The 23,158-nt window shown below is 44.8% G+C and overlaps 1 protein-coding gene across 1 annotated transcript in view; it reads right to left on the minus strand.

Annotated features, from left to right (window-relative positions):
* The window catches only part of tbcd (tubulin folding cofactor D), a 97,277-nt gene that overhangs the window by 17,152 nt on the left and 56,967 nt on the right, over window positions 1-23,158 (minus strand). The window contains exons 33-37 of the mRNA XM_084179877.1: window positions 17,051-17,172; window positions 16,709-16,786; window positions 14,713-14,802; window positions 14,213-14,300; window positions 14,009-14,118 (exon numbers count right to left, since the gene is read on the minus strand). Of these exons, the coding sequence (XP_084036003.1) occupies window positions 14,009-14,118; window positions 14,213-14,300; window positions 14,713-14,802; window positions 16,709-16,786; window positions 17,051-17,172 (488 nt within the window). The remainder of the gene's footprint in view (window positions 1-14,008; window positions 14,119-14,212; window positions 14,301-14,712; window positions 14,803-16,708; window positions 16,787-17,050; window positions 17,173-23,158) is intronic.

Genomic DNA, 23,158 nt, shown 5'->3' on the forward strand with positions numbered 1-23,158 from the left:
CTACAGTAAGACTAACGCTACAGTAAGACTAACCCTACAGTAAGACTAACCCTACAGTAGGACTAACCCTACAGTTGGACTAACCCTACAGGAAGACTAACCCTACAGTTGGACTAACCCTACAGTTGGACTAACCCTACAGTAAGACTAACCCTACAGTAAGACTAACCCTACAGTAAGACTAACCCTACTGTTGGACTAACCCTACAGGAAGACTAACCCTACAGGAAGACTAACCCTACTGTTGGACTAACCCTACAGTAAGACTGACACTACAGTAAGACTAACCCTAGAGTAAGACTAACCCTACAGGATGACTAACCCTACAGTAAGACTAACCCTACAGTTGGACTGACCCTACAATACGACTAACACTAAAGTAGGAATAACCCTATAGTTGGATTAACCCTACAGTAAGACTAACCCTACAGTAAGACTAACGCTACAGTAAGACTAACCCTACAGTAAGACTAACCATACAGTAAGACTGACCCTACAGTAGGACTGACCCTACAGTAGGACTGACCCTACAGTAAGACTAAACCTACTGTTGGACTAACCCTACAGGAAGACTAACCCTACAGGAAGACTAACCCTACTGTTGGACTAACCCTACAGTAAGACTAACCCTCGAGTAAGACTAACCCTACAGGATGACTAACCCTACAGTAAGACTAACGCTACAGTAAGACTAACCCTACAGTAAGACTAACCCTACAGTAGGACTAACCCTACAGTTGGACTAACCCTACAGGAAGACTAACCCTACAGTTGGACTAACCCTACAGTTGGACTAACCCTACAGTAAGACTAACCCTACAGTAAGACTAATCCTACAGTAAGACTAACCCTACTGTTGGACTAACCCTACAGGAAGACTAACCCTACAGGAAGACTAACCCTACTGTTGGACTAACCCTACAGTAAGACTGACACTACAGTAAGACTAACCCTAGAGTAAGACTAACCCTACAGGATGACTAACCCTACAGTAAGACTAACGCTACAGTAAGACTAACCCTACAGTAAGACTAACCCTACAGTAGGACTAACCCTACAGGAAGACTAACCCTATAGTTGGACTAAGCCTACAGTAAGACTAACCATACAGTAAGACTAACCATACAGTAAGACTAACCCTACAGTAAGACTAACCCTACAGTAAGACTGACCCTACAGTTGGACTGACCCTACAGTAAGATTAACCCTACTGTTGGACTAACCCTACAGGAAGACTAACCCTACAGTAAGACTAACCCTACAGGAAGACAAACCCTACAGGAAGACTAACCCTACAGAAAGACTAACCCTAAAGTAAGACTAACCCTACAGTAAGACTAACCCTACAGTAAGACTAACCCTACAGGAAGACTGACCCTACAGGAAGACTAACCCTACAGGAAGACTAACCCTACAGGAAGACAAACCCTACAGGAAGACTAACCCTACAGTAAGACTAACCCTACAGGAAGACTGACCCTACAGGAAGACTGACCCTACAGTAGGACTAAAACTATAGTTGGACTAACCCTACAGTAAGACTAGCCCTACAGGAAGACTAACCCTACAGTAAGACTAGCCCTACAGTAAGACTAAGCCTACAGTAAGACTAACCCTACAGTAAGACTAACCATACAGTAAGACTAACCCTACAGGAAGACTAACCCTACAGTAATACTAACCCTACAGTTAGACTAACCCTACAGTTAGACTAACCCTACAGTTAGACTAACCCTACAGTAAGACTAACCCTACAGTAAGACTAACCCTACAGTAAGACTAGCCCTACAGGAAGACTAACCCTACAGTAAGACTAAGCCTACAGTAAGACTAAGCCTACAGTAAGACTAAGCCTACAGTAAGACTGACACTACAGGAATACTGAACCTACAGGAAGACTGACCCTACAGTGTGACTAACACTACAGTTGGACTAACCCTACAGGAAGACTAACCCTACAGTAGGACTAACCCTACAGTAGGACTAACCCTACAGGAAGACTAACCCTACAGGAAGACTAATCCTACAGTAGGACTAACCCTACAGTAAGACTAACCCTATAGGAAGACTGACACTACAGTTGGACTAACCCTACAGTAAGACTGACACTACAGTAAGACTGACACTACAGTTGGACTAACCCTACAGTAAGAATAACCCTTTAGTTGGACTCACCCTACAGGAAGACTAACCCTACAGTTGGACTCACCCTACAGGAAGACTGACCCTACAGTAAGACTAACCCTACAGGAAGACTAACCCTACAGTAGGACTAACCTTACAGGAGGACTAACCCTACAGTTGGACTAACCGTACAGGAAGACTAACCCTACAGTAAGACTAACCCTACAGTAAGACTAACCCTACAGTAAGACTAACCCTACAGTAAGACTGACCCTACAGTAAGACTGACCCTACAGTAGGACTGACCCTACAGTAAGACTAACCCTACAGTAAGACTAACCCTACAGTAAGACTAACCATACAGTAAGACTAACCCTACAGGAAGACTAACCATACAGTAATACTAACCCTACAGTTAGACTAACCCTACAGTTAGACTAACCCTACAGTTGGACTAACCCTACAGGAAGACTACCCTACAGTTGGACTAACCCTACAGTAGCACTAACCCTACAGTAAGACTAACCCTACAGGAAGACTAACCCTACTGTTGGACTAACCCTACAGTAAGACTGACCCTACAGTAAGACTGAACCTACAGGAAGACTAACCCTACAGTAAGACTAACCCTACAGTAAGACTAACCCTACAGTAAGACTAACCCTATAGGAAGACTAACCCTACAGGAAGACTAACCCTACAGTTGGACTGACCCTACAATACGACTAACACTAAAGTAGGAATAACCCTATAGTTGGATTAACCCTACAGTAAGACTAACCCTACAGTAAGACTGACCCTACAGTAGGACTGACCCTACAGTAGGACTGACCCTACAGTAGGACTAACCCTACAGTAAGACTAAACCTACTGTTGGACTAACCCTACAGGAAGACTAACCCTACAGGAAGACTAACCCTACAGGAAGACTAACCCTACTGTTGGACTAACCATACAGTAAGACTAACCCTCGAGTAAGACTAACCCTACAGGATGACTAACCCTACAGTAAGACTAACGCTACAGTAAGACTAACCCTACAGTAAGACTAACCCTACAGTAGGACTAACCCTACAGTTGGACTAACCCTACAGGAAGACTAACCCTACAGTTGGACTAACCCTACAGTTGGACTAACCCTACAGTAAGACTAACCCTACAGTAAGACTAACCCTACAGTAAGACTAACCCTACTGTTGGACTAACCCTACAGGAAGACTAACCCTACAGGAAGACTAACCCTACTGTTGGACTAACCCTACAGTAAGACTGACACTACAGTAAGACTAACCCTAGAGTAAGACTAACCCTACAGGATGACTAACCCTACAGGAAGACTAACCCTACAGGAAGACAAACCCTACAGGAAGACTAACCCTACAGTAAGACTAACCCTACAGGAAGACTGACCCTACAGGAAGACTGACCCTACAGTAGGACTAAAACTATAGTTGGACTAACCCTACAGTAAGACTAGCCCTACAGGAAGACTAACCCTACAGTAAGACTAAGCCTACAGTAAGACTAAGCCTACAGTAAGACTAACCCTACAGTAAGACTAACCATACAGTAAGACTAACCCTACAGGAAGACTAACCCTACAGTAATACTAACCCTACAGTTAGACTAACCCTACAGTTAGACTAACCCTACAGTAAGACTAACCCTACAGTAAGACTAGCCCTACAGTAAGACTAGCCCTACAGGAAGACTAACCCTACAGTAAGACTAAGCCTACAGTAAGACTAAGCCTACAGTAAGACTAAGCCTACAGTAAGACTGACACTACAGGAATACTGAACGTACAGGAAGACTGACCCTACAGTGTGACTAACACTACAGTTGGACTAACCCTACAGGAAGACTAACCCTACAGTAGGACTAACCCTACAGTAGGACTAACCCTACAGGAAGACTAACCCTACAGGAAGACTAATCCTACAGTAGGACTAACCCTACAGTAAGACTAACCCTATAGGAAGACTGACACTACAGTTGGACTAACCCTACAGTAAGACTGACACTACAGTAAGACTGACACTACAGTTGGACTAACCCTACAGTAAGAATAACCCTTTAGTTGGACTCACCCTACAGGAAGACTAACCCTACAGTTGGACTCACCCTACAGGAAGACTGACCCTACAGTAAGACTAACCCTACAGGAAGACTAACCCTACAGTAGGACTAACCTTACAGGAGGACTAACCCTACAGTTGGACTAACCGTACAGGAAGACTAACCCTACAGTAAGACTAACCCTACAGTAAGACTAACCCTACAGTAAGACTAACCCTACAGTAAGACTGACCCTACAGTAAGACTGACCCTACAGTAGGACTGACCCTACAGTAAGACTAACCCTACAGTAAGACTAACCCTACAGTAAGACTAACCATACAGTAAGACTAACCCTACAGGAAGACTAACCATACAGTAATACTAACCCTACAGTTAGACTAACCCTACAGTTAGACTAACCCTACAGTTGGACTAACCCTACAGGAAGACTACCCTACAGTTGGACTAACCCTACAGTTGGACTAACCCTACAGTAGCACTAACCCTACAGTAAGACTAACCCTACAGTAAGACTAACCCTACAGTAAGACTAACCCTAGAGTAAGACTAACCCTACAGGAAGACTAACCCTACTGTTGGACTAACCCTACAGTAAGACTGACCCTACAGTAAGACTGACCCTACAGGAAGACTAACCCTACAGTAAGACTAACCCTATAGGAAGACTAACCCTACAGGAAGACTAACCCTACAGTTGGACTGACCCTACAATACGACTAACACTAAAGTAGGAATAACCCTATAGTTGGATTAACCCTACAGTAAGACTAACCCTACAGTAAGACTAACGCTACAGTAAGACTAACCCTACAGTAAGACTAACCATACAGTAAGACTGACCCTACAGTAGGACTAACCCTACAGTAGGACTGACCCTACAGTAGGACTAACCATACAGTAAGACTAAACCTACTGTTGGACTAACCCTACAGGAAGACTAACCCTACAGGAAGACTAACCCTACTGTTGGACTAACCCTACAGTAAGACTAACCCTCGAGTAAGACTAACCCTACAGGATGACTAACCCTACAGTAAGACTAATGCTACAGTAAGACTAACCCTACAGTAAGACTAACCCTACAGTAGGACTAACCCTACAGTTGGACTAACCCTACAGTAAGACTAACCCTACAGTAAGACTAACCCTACAGTAAGACTAACCCTACTGTTGGACTAACCCTACAGGAAGACTAACCCTACAGGAAGACTAACCCTACTGTTGGACTAACCCTACAGTAAGACTGACACTACAGTAAGACTAACCCTAGAGTAAGACTAACCCTGCAGGATGACTAACCCTACAGTAAGACTAACGCTACAGTAAGACTAACCCTACAGTAAGACTAACCCTACAGTAGGACTAACCCTACAGGAAGACTAACCCTATAGTTGGACTCACCCTACAGGAAGACTAACCCTACAGTTGGACTGACCCTACAGGAAGACTAACCCTACAGGAAGACTAACCCTACAGGAAGACTAACCCTACAGTTGGACTAACCCTACAGTAAGACTAACCATACAGTAAGACTAACCCTACAGTAAGACTAACCCTACAGTAAGACTAACCCTACAGTAAGACTGACCCTACAGTTGGACTGACCCTACAGTAAGACTAACCCTACTGTTGGACTAACCCTACAGGAAGACTAACCCTACAGTAAGACTAACCCTACAGGAAGACAAACCCTACAGGAAGACTAACCCTACAGGAAGACTAACCCTACAGGAAGACTAACCCTAAAGTAAGACTAACCCTACAGTAAGACTAACCCTACAGTAAGACTAACTACAGTAAGATACCCTACAGGAAGACTAACCCTACAGTAGGACTAACCCTACAGGAAGACTAACCCTACAGGAAGACTGACCCTACACTTGGACTGACCCTACAGTACGACTGACCCTACAGTACGACTAACACTACAGTTGAACTAACCCTACAGTAAGACTAACCCTACAGTAAGACTAACCCTACAGTAAGACTAACCCTACAGGAAGACTAACCCTACAGTAAGACCAACCCTACAGGAAGACTAACCTACTGTTGGACTAACCCTACAGTAAGACTAACCCTACAGTAAGACTAACCCAACAGTAAAATTAACCCTACAGTAAAACTAACCCTACAGTAAGACTAACCCTACAGTAGGACTAACCCTACAGGAAGACTGACCTTACAGTTGGACTGACCCTACAGTACGACTAACACTAAAGTTGGACTAACCCTACAGTAAGACTAACCCTACAGGAAGACTAACCCTACAGTAAGACTAACCCTACAGTAAGACTAACCCTACAGTAAGACTAACCCTACAGTAAGACTAACACTAAAGTAGGACTAACACTACAGTTGGACTAACCCTACAGTAAGACTAACCCTACAGGAAGACTAACCCTACAGGAAGACTAACCCTACAGGAAGACTAACCCTACAGTAAGACTAAGCCTACAGTAAGACTGACACTACAGTAAGACTAACCCTACAGGAAGACTGAACCTACAGGAAGACTGAACCTACAGTGTGACTAACACTACAGTTGGACTAACCCTACAGGAAGACTGACACTACAGTAAGACTGACACTACAGTAGGACTAACCCTACAGTAAGACTAACCCTACAGTAAGACTAACCCTACAGGAAGACTAACACTATAGTTGGACTCACCCTACAAGAAGACTAACCCTACAGTTGGACTGACCCTACAGGAAGACTGACCCTACAGTAAGACTAACCCTACAGGAAGACTAACCCTACAGTAAGACTAACCCTACAGTAAGACTAACCCTACAGTAAGACTGACCCTACAGTAGGACTAACCCTACAGTAAGACTAACCCTACAAGAAGACTAACCCTACAGTAAGACTAACCCTACAGTAAGACTAACCCTACTGTTGGACTAACCCTACAGGAAGACTAACCCTACAGTAAGACTAACCCTACAGTATGACTAACCCTACAGTAAGACTAACCCTACAGTAAGACTGACCCTACAGTAAGACTGACCCTACAGTAAGACTGACCCTACAGTAAGACTAACCCTACAGTAAGACTAACCCTACAAGAAGACTAACCCTACAGTAAGACTAACCCTATAGTTGGACTCACCCTACAGTCAGACTAACCCTACAGTAAGACTAGCCCTACAGTAAGACTAGCCCTACAGGAAGACTAACCCTACAGTAAGACTAAGCCTACAGTAAGACTAAGCCTACAGTAAGACTAAGCCTACAGTAAGACTGACACTACAGGAATACTGAACGTACAGGAAGACTGACCCTACAGTGTGACTAACACTACAGTTGGACTAACCCTACAGGAAGACTAACCCTACAGTAGGAGTAACCCTACAGTAGGACTAACCCTACAGGAAGACTAACCCTACAGGAAGACTAATCCTACAGTAGGACTAACCCTACAGTAAGACTAACCCTATAGGAAGACTGACACTACAGTTGGACTAACCCTACAGTAAGACTGACACTACAGTAAGACTGACACTACAGTTGGACTAACCCTACAGTAAGAATAACCCTTTAGTTGGACTCACCCTACAGGAAGACTAACCCTACAGTTGGACTCACCCTACAGGAAGACTGACCCTACAGTAAGACTAACCCTACAGGAAGACTAACCCTACAGGAAGACTAACCCTACAGTAGGACTAACCTTACAGGAGGACTAACCCTACAGTTGGACTAACCGTACAGGAAGACTAACCCTACAGTAAGACTAACCCTACAGTAAGACTAACCCTACAGTAAGACTAACCCTACAGTAGGACTGACCCTACAGTAAGACTAACCCTACAGTAAGACTAACCATACAGTAAGACTAACCCTACAGTAAGACTAACCCTACAGGAAGACTAACCATACAGTAATACTAACCCTACAGTTAGACTAACCCTACAGTTAGACTAACCCTACAGTTGGACTAACCCTACAGGAAGACTACCCTACAGTTGGACTAACCCTACAGTTGGACTAACCCTACAGTAGCACTAACCCTACAGTAAGACTAACCCTACAGTAAGACTAACCCTACAGTAAGACTAACCCTAGAGTAAGACTAACCCTACAGGAAGACTAACCCTACTGTTGGACTAACCCTACAGTAAGACTGACCCTACAGTAAGACTGACCCTACAGGAAGACTAACCCTACAGTAAGACTAACCCTACAGTAAGACTAACCCTACAGTAAGACTAACCCTACAGTAAGACTAACCCTATAGGAAGACTAACCCTACAGGAAGACTAACCATACAGTAAGACTAACCCTACAGTAAGACTAACCCTACCCTACAGTAAGACTAACCCTACAGTAAGACTAACCCTACAGTAAGACTGACCCTACAGTTGGACTGACCCTACAGTAAGACTAACCCTACTGTTGGACTAACCCTACAGGAAGACTAACCCTACAGTAAGACTAACCCTACAGGAAGACAAACCCTACAGGAAGACTAACCCTACAGGAAGACTAACCCTACAGGAAGACTAACCCTAAAGTAAGACTAACCCTACAGTAAGACTAACCCTACAGTAAGACTAACTACAGTAAGATACCCTACAGGAAGACTAACCCTACAGTAGGACTAACCCTACAGGAAGACTAACCCTACAGGAAGACTGACCCTACACTTGGACTGACCCTACAGTACGACTGACCCTACAGTACGACTAACACTACAGTTGAACTAACCCTACAGTAAGACTAACCCTACAGTAAGACTAACCCTACAGTAAGACTAACCCTACAGGAAGACTAACCCAACAGTAAGACCAACCCTACAGGAAGACTAACCTACTGTTGGACTAACCCTACAGTAAGACTAACCCTACAGTAAGACTAACCCAACAGTAAAATTAACCCTACAGTAAAACTAACCCTACAGTAAGACTAACCCTACAGTAGGACTAACCCTACAGGAAGACTGACCTTACAGTTGGACTGACCCTACAGTACGACTAACACTAAAGTTGGACTAACCCTACAGTAAGACTAACCCTACAGGAAGACTAACCCTACAGTAAGACTAACCCTACAGTAAGACTAACCCTACAGTAAGACTAACCCTACAGTAAGACTAACACTAAAGTAGGACTAACACTACAGTTGGACTAACCCTACAGTAAGACTAACCCTACAGGAAGACTAACCCTACAGGAAGACTAACCCTACAGGAAGACTAACCCTACAGTAAGACTAAGCCTACAGTAAGACTGACACTACAGTAAGACTAACCCTACAGGAAGACTGAACCTACAGTGTGACTAACACTACAGTTGGACTAACCCTACAGGAAGACTGACACTACAGTAAGACTGACACTACAGTAGGACTAACCCTACAGTAAGACTAACCCTACAGTAAGACTAACCCTACAGGAAGACTAACACTATAGTTGGACTCACCCTACAAGAAGACTAACCCTACAGTTGGACTAACCCTACAGTAAGACTGACACTACAGTAAGACTGACACTACAGTTGGACTAACCCTACAGTAAGAATAACCCTTTAGTTGGACTCACCCTACAGGAAGACTAACCCTACAGTTGGACTCACCCTACAGGAAGACTGACCCTACAGTAAGACTAACCCTACAGGAAGACTAACCCTACAGTAGGACTAACCTTACAGGAGGACTAACCCTACAGTTGGACTAACCGTACAGGAAGACTAACCCTACAGTAAGACTAACCCTACAGTAAGACTAACCCTACAGTAAGACTAACCCTACAGTAAGACTGACCCTACAGTAAGACTGACCCTACAGTAGGACTGACCCTACAGTAAGACTAACCCTACAGTAAGACTAACCCTACAGTAAGACTAACCATACAGTAAGACTAACCCTACAGGAAGACTAACCATACAGTAATACTAACCCTACAGTTAGACTAACCCTACAGTTAGACTAACCCTACAGTTGGACTAACCCTACAGGAAGACTACCCTACAGTTGGACTAACCCTACAGTTGGACTAACCCTACAGTAGCACTAACCCTACAGTAAGACTAACCCTACAGTAAGACTAACCCTACAGTAAGACTAACCCTAGAGTAAGACTAACCCTACAGGAAGACTAACCCTACTGTTGGACTAACCCTACAGTAAGACTGACCCTACAGTAAGACTGACCCTACAGGAAGACTAACCCTACAGTAAGACTAACCCTACAGTAAGACTAACCCTACAGTAAGACTAACCCTACAGTAAGACTAACCCTACAGTAAGACTAACCCTATAGGAAGACTAACCCTACAGGAAGACTAACCATACAGTAAGACTAACCCTACAGTAAGACTAACCCTACCCTACAGTAAGACTAACCCTACAGTAAGACTAACCCTACAGTTGGACTGACCCTACAGTAAGACTAACCCTACTGTTGGACTAACCCTACAGGAAGACTAACCCTACAGTAAGACTAACCCTACAGGAAGACAAACCCTACAGGAAGACTAACCCTACAGGAAGACTAACCCTACAGGAAGACTAACCCTAAAGTAAGACTAACCCTACAGTAAGACTAACCCTACAGTAAGACTAACTACAGTAAGATACCCTACAGGAAGACTAACCCTACAGTAGGACTAACCCTACAGGAAGACTAACCCTACAGGAAGACTGACCCTACACTTGGACTGACCCTACAGTACGACTGACCCTACAGTACGACTAACACTACAGTTGAACTAACCCTACAGTAAGACTAACCCTACAGTAAGACTAACCCTACAGTAAGACTAACCCTACAGGAAGACTAACCCAACAGTAAGACCAACCCTACAGGAAGACTAACCTACTGTTGGACTAACCCTACAGTAAGACTAACCCTACAGTAAGACTAACCCAACAGTAAAATTAACCCTACAGTAAAACTAACCCTACAGTAAGACTAACCCTACAGTAGGACTAACCCTACAGGAAGACTGACCTTACAGTTGGACTGACCCTACAGTACGACTAACACTAAAGTTGGACTAACCCTACAGTAAGACTAACCCTACAGGAAGACTAACCCTACAGTAAGACTAACCCTACAGTAAGACTAACCCTACAGTAAGACTAACCCTACAGTAAGACTAACACTAAAGTAGGACTAACACTACAGTTGGACTAACCCTACAGTAAGACTAACCCTACAGGAAGACTAACCCTACAGGAAGACTAACCCTACAGGAAGACTAACCCTACAGTAAGACTAAGCCTACAGTAAGACTGACACTACAGTAAGACTAACCCTACAGGAAGACTGAACCTACAGGAAGACTGAACCTACAGTGTGACTAACACTACAGTTGGACTAACCCTACAGGAAGACTGACACTACAGTAAGACTGACACTACAGTAGGACTAACCCTACAGTAAGACTAACCCTACAGTAAGACTAACCCTACAGGAAGACTAACACTATAGTTGGACTCACCCTACAAGAAGACTAACCCTACAGTTGGACTGACCCTACAGGAAGACTGACCCTACAGTAAGACTAACCCTACAGGAAGACTAACCCTACAGTAAGACTAACCCTACAGTAAGACTAACCCTACAGTAAGACTGACCCTACAGTAGGACTAACCCTACAGTAAGACTAACCCTACAAGAAGACTAACCCTACAGTAAGACTAACCCTACAGTAAGACTAACCCTACTGTTGGACTAACCCTACAGGAAGACTAACCCTACAGTAAGACTAACCCTACAGTATGACTAACCCTACAGTAAGACTAACCCTACAGTAAGACTGACCCTACAGTAAGACTGACCCTACAGTAAGACTAACCCTACAGTAAGACTAACCCTACAAGAAGACTAACCCTACAGTAAGACTAACCCTATAGTTGGACTCACCCTACAGTCAGACTAACCCTACAGTAAGACTAACCCTACAGTAAGACTAACCCTACAGTAAGACTAACCCTACAGTAAGACTAACCCTACAGTTGGACTAACCCTACAGTAAGACTGACCCTACAGTAAGACTGACCCTACAGTAAGACTAACCCTACAAGAAGACTAACCCTACAAGAAGACTAACCCTACAGTAAGACTAACCCTACTGTTGGACTAACCCTACAGGAAGACTAACCCTACAGTAAGACTAACCCTACAGTAAGACTAACTCTACAGTAAGACTAACCCTACAGTAAGACTAACCCTACAGGAAGACTAACCCTACAGTAAGACTAACCCTACAGTAAGACTAACCCTACTGTTGGACTAACCCTACAGGAAGACTAACCCTACAGTAAGACTAACCCTACAGTATGACTAACCCTACAGTAAGACTAACCCTACAGTAAGACTGACCCTACAGTAAGACTGACCCTACAGTAAGACTGACCCTACAGTAAGACTAACCCTACAGTAAGACTAACCCTACAGTAAGACTAACCCTACAGTAAGACTAACCCTACAGTTGGACTAACCCTACAGTAAGACTGACCCTACAGTAAGACTGACCCTACAGTAAGACTAACCCTACAAGAAGACTAACCCTACAAGAAGACTAACCCTACAGTAAGACTAACCCTACAGTAAGACTAACCCTACTGTTGGACTAACCCTACAGGAAGACTAACCCTACAGTAAGACTAACCCTACAGTAAGACTAACTCTACAGTAAGACTAACCCTACAGGAAGACTAACCCTACAGGAAGACTAACCCTACAGTAAGACTAACCCTACAGTAGCACTAACCCTACAGTAAGACTAACCCTACAGTAAGACTGACCCTACAGGAAGACTAACCCTACAGGAAGGCTAACCCTACAGTTGGACTAACCCTACAGGAAGACTGACCCTACAGGAAGACTGACCCTACAGGAAGACTGACCCTACAGGAAGACTAAACCTACCGTAAGACTGACCCTATAGTGCAATGACTCCTCTAGAAAACACTGTGTGACCAATGACCAGTTAGTAGACAAGGGAAAAGCCTCATTGTCTGGAAATGGTCTTTAGCAGTTTAATAAATTAGTAGCAGGAGACAATATTATTATTATTACCGTATTATTATTAAAATAGTCCACCGCTCATTTCTTGTTAAAACCATTTCCAGTAAGTAAGGGGTTTCCCTTTACTAGTTAATGTCCTTAAAACCCTGCACCCAAAGACCTGTTACAAGGTCTGTCCTTAAAACCCTGCACCCAAAGACCTGTTACAGAGGTCTGCCCTTAAAACCCTGCACCCAAAGACCTGTTACAAGGTCTGCCCTTAAAACCCTGCACCCAAAGACCTGTTACAAGGTCTGCCCTTAAAACCCTGCTCCCAAAGACCTGTTACAAGGGCTGTCCTTAAAACCCTGCACCCAAAGACCTGTTACAAGGTCTGCCCTTAAAACCCTGCACCTAAAGACCTGTTACAAGGTCTGCCCTTAAAACCCTGCACCCAAAGACCTGTTACAAGGTCTGCCCTTAAAACCCTGCACCCAAAGACCTGTTACAAGGTCTGCCCTTAAAACCCTGCACCCAAAGACCTGTTACAAGGTCTGTCCTTAAAACCCTGCTCCCAAATACCTGTTACAAGGTCTGCCTTTAAAACCCTGCACCCAAAGACCTGTTACAGGGTCTGCATCCCAATTCTCCACACTTCTCCCAAAGTGTACATTTGCACACTTCCTCTCCTGGATTTAAAAGCATAGGATTGGAGGGGGCTTAGACCATTGTTAACTTCATGACTGGGAGTGTGCAAATGAAACACCGGGAGAAGGGTGGAGAATCGGAACGCAGCTATGGTCTATTGCGTTGAGCACGCCAGTTCCTGTCTTCATTCCACTGACCAGTTGGTGTCACTCAGCGAGGTCATGACGTCATCCATCACGTCAGGGTCGATGACATCATCGTAGGTCAGCAGCATCTCGTACACCTGGCTGGCTGTGGTCTTCCTGATCTGTAGAGAGAGAGCATGTTACACCTGGCTGGCTTTGGTCTTCCTGATCCGGGGGGGGGGGGGAGCGCGCGCGAGAGAGAGAGCGCTAACTCACCACAGGGAAGGGGTGACAGAGAAGAAGCAGCAGCTGAAACAGAACCTTCTTACGGACCTCTCCCTGGAACTGGATCAGACCACAGAACCTACAGGAGGGGAGAGAGAGGGTTAGGGTGGGAGATCAAGGGGTAGAGTGTGTATATCAGTTTGTCTGTTATGAGTGAATGTGTTAACACTGTATTACAAGTGAGATGCAGTCCAGATGCATTTGGAGTATGAGTGATTGCTACAGTAATGTTAGAGGATCCTCACACAGTGATACAGGAGCAGAGCTTCTGAATGTCGTGTGTGTGAATGAATGAATTACATTTTATTTTCGTGTCAAATCGCCAGTTGGCAACCCATCCCTTATGGGATTAATTGACAGATAAACAAACATTACAATCATTCACTGTGGTAATTAAATAATAATTATTATGTGTGTGTGTGTGAGTGAGTTAGTGAGTGCAGGCGTGAGTCACAGATGTTCCTGTGTGTGTTAAAAGATACCCCACTCACACAGCGATAGCGGAGCGTAGCTTCTGAGTGTCCTTGGACTTTTTAATTTCTTCCTTACAGAGAGCCAACAGGTCCACACAGAACTGATGACTACAGAGAGAGAGAGAGAAAACGAGAGACAGACAGAGAGAAGAGAGACAAAGCAGAGAAAAAGAGAGAGACAGAGAGTAGAGAGAGACAGAGAGGAAATAACAGATTAGTTTAGCTTCTATTAATTCAATCAGACAATATATGACATTTCTTCATGTATTCTAGATATACAACACTATTAATCTTCTATATACAGTGGGGAGAACAAGTATTTGATACACTGCCGATTTTGCAGGTTTATCTACTTACAAAGCATGTAGAGGTCTGTAATTTTTATCATAGGTACACTTCAACTGTGAGAGACGGAATCTAAAACAAAAATCCAGAAAATCACATTGTATGATTTTAAAGTAATTAATTTGCATTTTATTGCATGACATAAGTATTTGATACATCAGAAAAGCAGAACTTAATATTTGGTACAGAAACCTTTGTTTGCAATTACAGAGATCATACGTTTCCTGTAGGTCTTGACCAGGTTTGCACACACTGCAGCAGGGATTTTGGCCCACTCCTCCATACAGACCTTCTCCAGATCCTTCAGGTTTCGGGGCTGTCGCTGGGCAATACGGACTTTCAGCTCCCTCCAAAGATTTTCTATTGGGTTCAGGTCTGGAGACTGGCTAGGCCACTCCAGCACCTTTAGATGCTTCTTACGGAGCCACTCCTTAGTTGCCCTGGCTGTGTGTTTCGGGTCATTGTCATGCTGGAAGACCCAGCCACGACCCATCTTCAATGCTCTTACTGAGGGAAGGAGGTTGTTGGCCAAGATCTCGCGATACATGGCCCCATCCATCCTCCCCTCAATACGGTGCAGTCGTCCTGTCCCCTTTGCAGAAAAGCATCCCCAAAGAATGATGTTTCCACCTCCATGCTTCACTTTTGGGATGGTGTTCTTTGGGTTGTACTCATCCTTCTTCTTCCTCCAAACACGGCGAGTGGAGTTTAGACCAAAAAGCTCTATTTTTGTCTCATCAGACCACATGACCTTCTCCCATTCCTCCTCTGGATCATCCAGATGGTCATTTGCAAACTTCAGACGGGCCTGGACATGCGCTGGCTTGAGCGGTGGAACCTTGCGTTCGCTGCAGGATTTTAATCCATGACGGCGTAGTGTGTTACTAATGGTTTTCTTTGAGACTGTGGTCCCAGCTCTCTTCAGGTCATTGACCAGGTCCTGCCATGTAGTTCTGGGCTGATCCCTCACCTTCCTCATGATCATTGATGCCCCACGAGGTGAGATCTTGCATGGAGCCCCAGACCGAGGGTGATTGACCGTCATCTTGAACTTCTTCCATTTTCTAATAATTGCGCCAACAGTTGTTGCCTTCTCACCAAGCTGCTTGCCTATTGTCCTGTAGCCCATCCCAGCCTTGTGCAGGTCTACAATTTTATCCCTGATGTCCTTACACAGCTCTCTGGTCTTGGCCATTGTGGAGAGGTTGGAGTCTGTTTGATTGAGTGTGTGGACAGGTGTCTTTTATACAGGTAACGAGTTCAAACAGGTGCAGTTAATACAGGTAATGAGTGGAGAACAGGAGGGCTTCTTAAAGAAAAACATACAGGTCTGTGAGAGCTGGAATTCTTACTGGTTGGTAGGTGATCAAATACTTATGTCATGTAATAAAATGCAAATTAATTACTTAAAAATCATACAATGTGATTTTCTGGGTTTTTGTTTTAGATTCCGTCTCTCACAGTTGAAGTGTACCTATGATAAAAATGACAGACCTCTACATGCTTTGTAAGTAGGAAAACCTGCAAAATCGGCAGTGTATCAAATACTTGTTCTCCCCACTGTATATCCTGTTTCTGCTGTTTCTGTGAGATAATGAAGTAGTATTGAGTCCTACCTAACAGGCATCAATAAAGCAACATTATATAACATGAACACTACTAGACTCACTCCTGGTCAGTAGTGAAGGTGTCAAAGCAGGCTCGAGCCAGCATCTGGTCCAGCATCTTCAGGAAGGGGACCGACACCCTACACAGACACACATTACCTTTAGCTTATCTTTATTTTACCAGGTTAGTTTCATTGAGATTGACACTAGGGAGACCGGGCTCAAAATAGAATAATGTGTAAAAAAATACATCGTTTTTTTAAAACTATCAATTTTAATCTCCCACGTATTGCATAAGTGGACTGTAAGAAATAAATAGATAGAAGAGTGTGTGCATGTGTACAAAGGGTGTGTGTGTGTGTGTGTGTGTGTGTGTGTGTGTGTGTGTGTGTGTGTGCGCCTACCTGTCATTTCTCAGGTTGTCTCTGAAGACGCGTAGCAGTGTGTCACTAAACTGTCCCAGAGCGGCTGTATCCTGCTGAATCAACATCAGGTGGTCAAACAGAGACTGGGAGGAGAAACGAACCTGGAGATGGAGAGATAAGGAGAGAGGGAGAGGGGAGGGGGGATGTAGAGCGGGAAAGAGATGGAGGGAGGGAGGGAAAGGGAGAGAGGAGGGGGGAGAGAGGGATGTTGAGAGGGAAAGAGATGGAGGGAGAGGGAGACAGGGGGAGAGAGAGAACCCCATAACAATAAAACATGATATTACCGCTCCGTTTAAAATTGCGTAAGTCTAGATTGACAGTGTGAGAAGCCACATTGAGCAACATTAAGTCTAAAGTCCCAAATGGCACTGTATTTCCACTGTAGTGCACTACTTTTGGCCAGAGTCCAGAGGGAATAGGGACACACACACTGATTTCGTGGTATAATTTCCCCTCACATAGTGATGACGTCATGAAACTGAGTGACAGTGAAGGCTATGAAAGCTGCTCATCGTTCACACAGCTACAACACAGCATCAAGATCCGCTGGAGACAGCAGAAGAAGAGAGGAATTCTGTCTTTCTTTTCTATATCGGCAGTTACAACGGTCTGTGGTGATGACATGGTCTTTCAGGGGGTATGAGAGAGTTGGACTAAGCAGTGGGAGAGGGGCAGGGAGAAAGAGAGGAAGGGTAGTCTCACTAGAGATCGTTTATGTATAATACAGCAACACAAAATGTGAAACGGCAGTAAACAAGACTAGGAGGGTGAGAAAGAGTTTCCAGGGATCCAACAGGATGCTTCATCACTTTGGACTCTGTGTGAGAACCAACTCCAAATCAGCCTAGGATCACAGTTCTGGCTACCTCAGCCTAGGATCACAGTTCTGGCTACCTCAGCCTAGGGACACAGTTCTGGCTACCTCAGCCTAGGGACACAGTTCTGGCTACCTCAGCCTAGGGACACAGTTCTGGCTACCTCAGCCTAGGGACACAGTTCTGGCTACCTCAGCCTAGGATCACAGTTCTGGCTACCTCAGAAGTGTGTGTGTGTGTCTCCAGACCAGTCCATCCAGATTATAGCAAGAGTCTACCAAGCCACAGGTCCAGAGAGTGAGAGATAGTGAGAGTGAGAGACAGAGACAGAGACAGAGACAGAGACAGAGACAGAGAGAGAGAGAGACAGAGAGAGAGAGACAGAGAGAGACAGAGGGAGAGACAGAGAGAGACAGAGGGGCCAGGCCAGATCACCTCTCAGGGAATAGGTTTACAGGCATTGTTGGCAGATGACCGTAGCTTTACCACCCTCACTACACCTATTAAAACCATCACCTTATTGTTCTACATTACCTCCACAAACTGAAATGGGTTAAAAATAAACCTAACCACCACAAATCATCGTTAAGTGTTGAGCGTGTATCCCCATGGGCATTAGTCACACCGGAGGGGTTGGCTTTCACTAGCTGACTGGGGCTGAGGGGGGAGAGAGACCAGGGATGTCTCACATGGCATCCTGCTCCCTTTATAAAGCACTACTTTCCAACCTCTATGGGCCCTGGACAACAATAGTACACTACAGTAAGGGAAAAAAGTATTTGATCCCCTGCTGATTTTGTACGTTTGCCCACTGACAAAGACATGATCAGTCTATAATTTTAATGGTAGGTTTATTTGAACAGTCGGAGACAGAATAACAACAAAAAAAGACAGAAAAACGCATGTCAAACATTTTATAAATTGATTAGCATTTTAATGAGGGAAATAAGTATTTGAACCCTCTGCAAAACATGACTTAGTACTTGGTGGCAAAACCCTTGTTGGCAATCACAGAGGTCAGACGTTTCTTGTAGTTGGCCACCAGGTTTGCACACATCTCAGGAGGGATTTTGTCCCACTCCTCTTTGCAGATCTTCTCCAAGTCATTAAGCTTTCGAGGCTGACGTTTGGCAACTCAAACCTTCAGCTCCCTCCACAGATTTTCTATGGAATTAAGGTCTGGAGACTCGCTAGGCCACTCCAGGACCTTAATGTGCTTCTTCTTGAGCCACTCCTTTGTTGCCTTGGCCGTGTGTTTTGGGTCATTGTCATGCTGGAATACCCATCCACGACCCATTTTCAATGCCCTGGCTGAAGGAAGGAGGTTCTCACCCAAGATTTGACGGTACATGGCCCCGTCCATCGTCCCTTTGATGCGGTAAAGTTGTCCTGTCCCCTTAGCAGAAAAACACCCCCAAAGCATAATGTTTGACGGTGGGGATGGTGTTCTTGGGGTCATAGGCAGCATTCCTCCTCTTCCAAATACGGCGAGTTGAGTTGATGCCAAAGAGCTCAATTCTGGTCTCATCTTACCACAACACTTTCACCCAGTTCTCCTCTGAATCTTTCAGATGTTCATTGGCAAACTTCAGACGGGCCTGTATATCTGCTTTCTTGAGCAGGGGGACCTTGCGGGCGCTGCAGGATTTCAGTCCTTCACGGCGTAGTGTGTTACCAATTGTTTTCTTGGTGACTATGGTCCCAGCTGCCTTGAGATCATTGACAAGATCCTCCCGTGTAGTTCTGGGCTGATTCCTCACCGTTCTCATGATCATTGCAACTCCACGAGGTGAGATCTTGCATGGAGCCCCAGGCCGAGGGAGATTGACAGTTCTTTTGTGTTTCTTCCTTTTGCGAATAATCGCACCAACTGTTGTCACCTTCTCACCAAGCTGCTTGGCAATGGTCTTGTAGCCCATTCCAGCCTTGTGTAGGTCTACAATCTTGTCCCGGACATCCTTGGAGAGCTCTTTGGTCTTGGCCATGGTGGAGAGTTTGGAATCTGATTGATTGATTGCTTCTGTGGACAGGTATCTTTTATACAGGTAACAAGCTGAGATTAGGAGCACTCCCTTTAAGAGTGTGCTCCTAATCTCAGCTCGTTACCTGAATAAAAGACACCTGGGAGCCAGAACTCTTTCTGATTGAGAGGGGGTCATACTTATTTCCCTCATTAAAATGCAAATCAATTTATAAAATTTTTGACATGCGTTTTCCTGGATTTTTTTGTTGTTATTCTGTCTCTCACTGTTCAAATAAACCTACCATTAAAATTATAGACTGATCATTTCTTTGTCAGTGGGCAAACGTACAAAATCAGCAGGGGATCAAATACTTTTTTGCCTCACTGTATGTAAGGAATTGGGTGCCATTTGGGATACAGCCTGGGTCTGAGAGGGGAGAGGAACAAGGGTACTGGGTCTGGGAGCCGTTGGAGGTTGGACCCCCAGTTTGAGAACCCCTATCTGGGCCAGGATCATGCAGAGTGATGGGAACGGGCCAGGACCGTGCAGAGTGATGGGATCAGGCCAGGACCGTGCAGAGTGATGGGAACGGGCCAGGATCGTGCAGAGTGATGGGAACGGGCCAGGACCGTCGTGCAGAGTGATGGGAAAGGGCCAGGACCGTCGTGCAGAGTGATGGGAAAGGGCCAGGACCGTGCAGAGTGATGGGAAAGGGCCAGGACCGTGCAGAGTGATGGGAAAGGGCCAGGACCGTGCAGAGTGATGGGAAAGGGCCAGGACCGTGCAGAGTGATGGGAACGGGCCAGGACCGTGCAGAGTGATGGGAACGGGCCAGGACCATGCAGAGTGATGGAAACGGGCCAGGAGTGGTGGAGTATCAGTAGAGCAAAGCATCAGACACGCTTTATATAAAACCTTTATTCATTCATTCATCCATCCATCCATCCATCACACACACACACACAAACACACACAGAGACACACACACACTTTCCACCTTCATTCATCACACAACGCAGAGACGAATGGCTTAAGATGGGAAAGGACGTTTGCTTAAAGAAAGGAAAGACTACACCAGCCCTGCCAATAACACTCAAAACAGTTCCATTTGTTCTGGATGAGCTCCCATCTTTGTTTTGGGTTTTAGGTTCTTATTTACAGGAACCAGGTGGATGTGGGCCAGAGGAGCGTCAAGCTGATGCCTGGTGCCTGAGAAACAAAGACTGATAGAACAGATCAGAGGAGAGGTACTGGATCCTCAGTGGTTTTAATATTAGCAGTCTGATGAGCTCTAGCCGCCTCTGTTGGCCTACAGACACACACACACACACACACACACACACACACACACACACACTGGAGAGAGGAGTTGTCAAACCACCTTTCACAAAGGTTATTTTCCAGGGACAACATCATGACTTTCATTTGACTCACAAACATGCAGTCTTTGGACCACAGTGTGGGGACCAGAGTGTATGGACCATGGACAGTGAGGTCTAGTAGTGTGTGGTACTGGTACTGGTACTGGGGCAGACAGTGAGATACAGAGTACAGACAGATAGCTACAGACACATAGCTTCAGACACATACAGTGGGGGAAAAAAGTATTTAGTCAGCCACCAATTGTGCAAGTTCTCCCACTTAAAAAGATGAGAGAGGCCTGTAATTTTCATCATAGGTACACGTCAACTATGACAGACAAATTGAGATTTTTTTTCTCCAGAAAATCACATTGTAGGATTTGTAATGAATTTATTTGCAAATTATGGTGGAAAATAAGTATTTGGTCACCTACAAACAAGCAAGATTTCTGGCTCTCACAGACCTGTAACTTCTTCTTTAAGAGGCTCCTCTGTCCTCCACTCGTTACCTGTATTAATGGCACCTGTTTGAACTTGTTATCAGTATAAAAGACACCTGTCCACAACCTCAAACAGTCACACTCCAAACTTCACTATGGCCAAGACCAAAGAGCTGTCAAAGGACACCAGAAACAAAATTGTAGACCTGCACCAGGCTGGGAAGACTGAATCTGCAATAGGTAAGCAGCTTGGTTTGAAGAAATCAACTGTGGGAGCAATTATTAGGAAATGGAAGACATACAAGACCACTGATAATCTCCCTCGATCTGGGGCTCCACGCAAGATCTCACCCAGTGGGGTCAAAATGATCACAAGAACGGTGAGCAAAAATCCCAGAACCACACGGGGGGACCTAGTGAATGACCTGCAGAGAGTTGGGACCAAAGTAACAAAGCCTACCATCAGTAACACACTACGCCGCCAGGGACTCAAATCCTGCAGTGCCAGACGTGTCCCCCTGCTTAAGCCAGTACATGTCCAGGCCAGTCTGAAGTTTGCTAGAGTGCATTTGGATGATCCAGAAGACGATTGGGAGAATGTCATATGGTCAGATGAAACCAAAATATAACTTTTTGGTAAAAACTCAACTCGTCGTGTTTGGAGGACAAAGAATGCTGAGTTGCATCCAAAGAACACCATACCTACTGTGAAGCATGGGGGTGGAAACATCATGCTTTGGGGCTGTTTTTCTGAAAAGGGACCAGGACGACTGATCCGTGTAAAGGAAAGAATGAATGGGGCCATGTATCGTGAGATTTTGAGTGAAAACCTCCTTCCATCAGCAAGGGCATTGAAGATGAAACGTGGCTGGGTCTTTCAGCATGACAATGATCCCAAACACACCGCCCGGGCAACGAAGGAGTGGCTTCGTAAGAAGCATTTCAAGGTCCTGGAGTGGCCTAGCCAGTCTCCAGATCTCAACCCCATAGAAAATCTTTGGAGGGAGTTGAAAGTCCATGTTGCCCAGCGACAGCCCCAAAACATCACTGCTCTAGAGGAGATCTGCATGGAGGAATGGGCCAAAATACCAGCAACAGTGTGTGAAAACCTTGTGAAGACTTACAGAAAACGTTTGACCTGTGTCATTGCCAACAAAGGGTATATAACAAAGTATTGAGAAACTTTTGTTATTGACCAAATACTTATTTTCCACCATAATTTTCAAATAAATTCATTAAAAATCCTACAATGTGATTTTCTGGAAAATTTGTTCTCATTTTGTCATTTTTAAAACAGAATCGGCACAATGAACACACCCCTAATCCCACGCAAACACAGTCTCTTTCATAGCAGCCACATAGAAACAGCTCGCTGTTTATATAATTCCTTCTCACATCTACCTACTCGCTCTCCTCCTCTCACCTCTCCTCCTCTCACCTCTCTCCTCCTCCCCTTCGCTTGTGGACTTCAGTGCACAACACATCAGCTGTCTGTGCCCAGGCGAAA

The sequence above is a fragment of the Coregonus lavaretus genome (genome assembly GCF_964263955.1).
Source record: "Coregonus lavaretus genome assembly, chromosome: 2".
NCBI lineage: Eukaryota > Metazoa > Chordata > Actinopteri > Salmoniformes > Salmonidae > Coregonus > Coregonus lavaretus.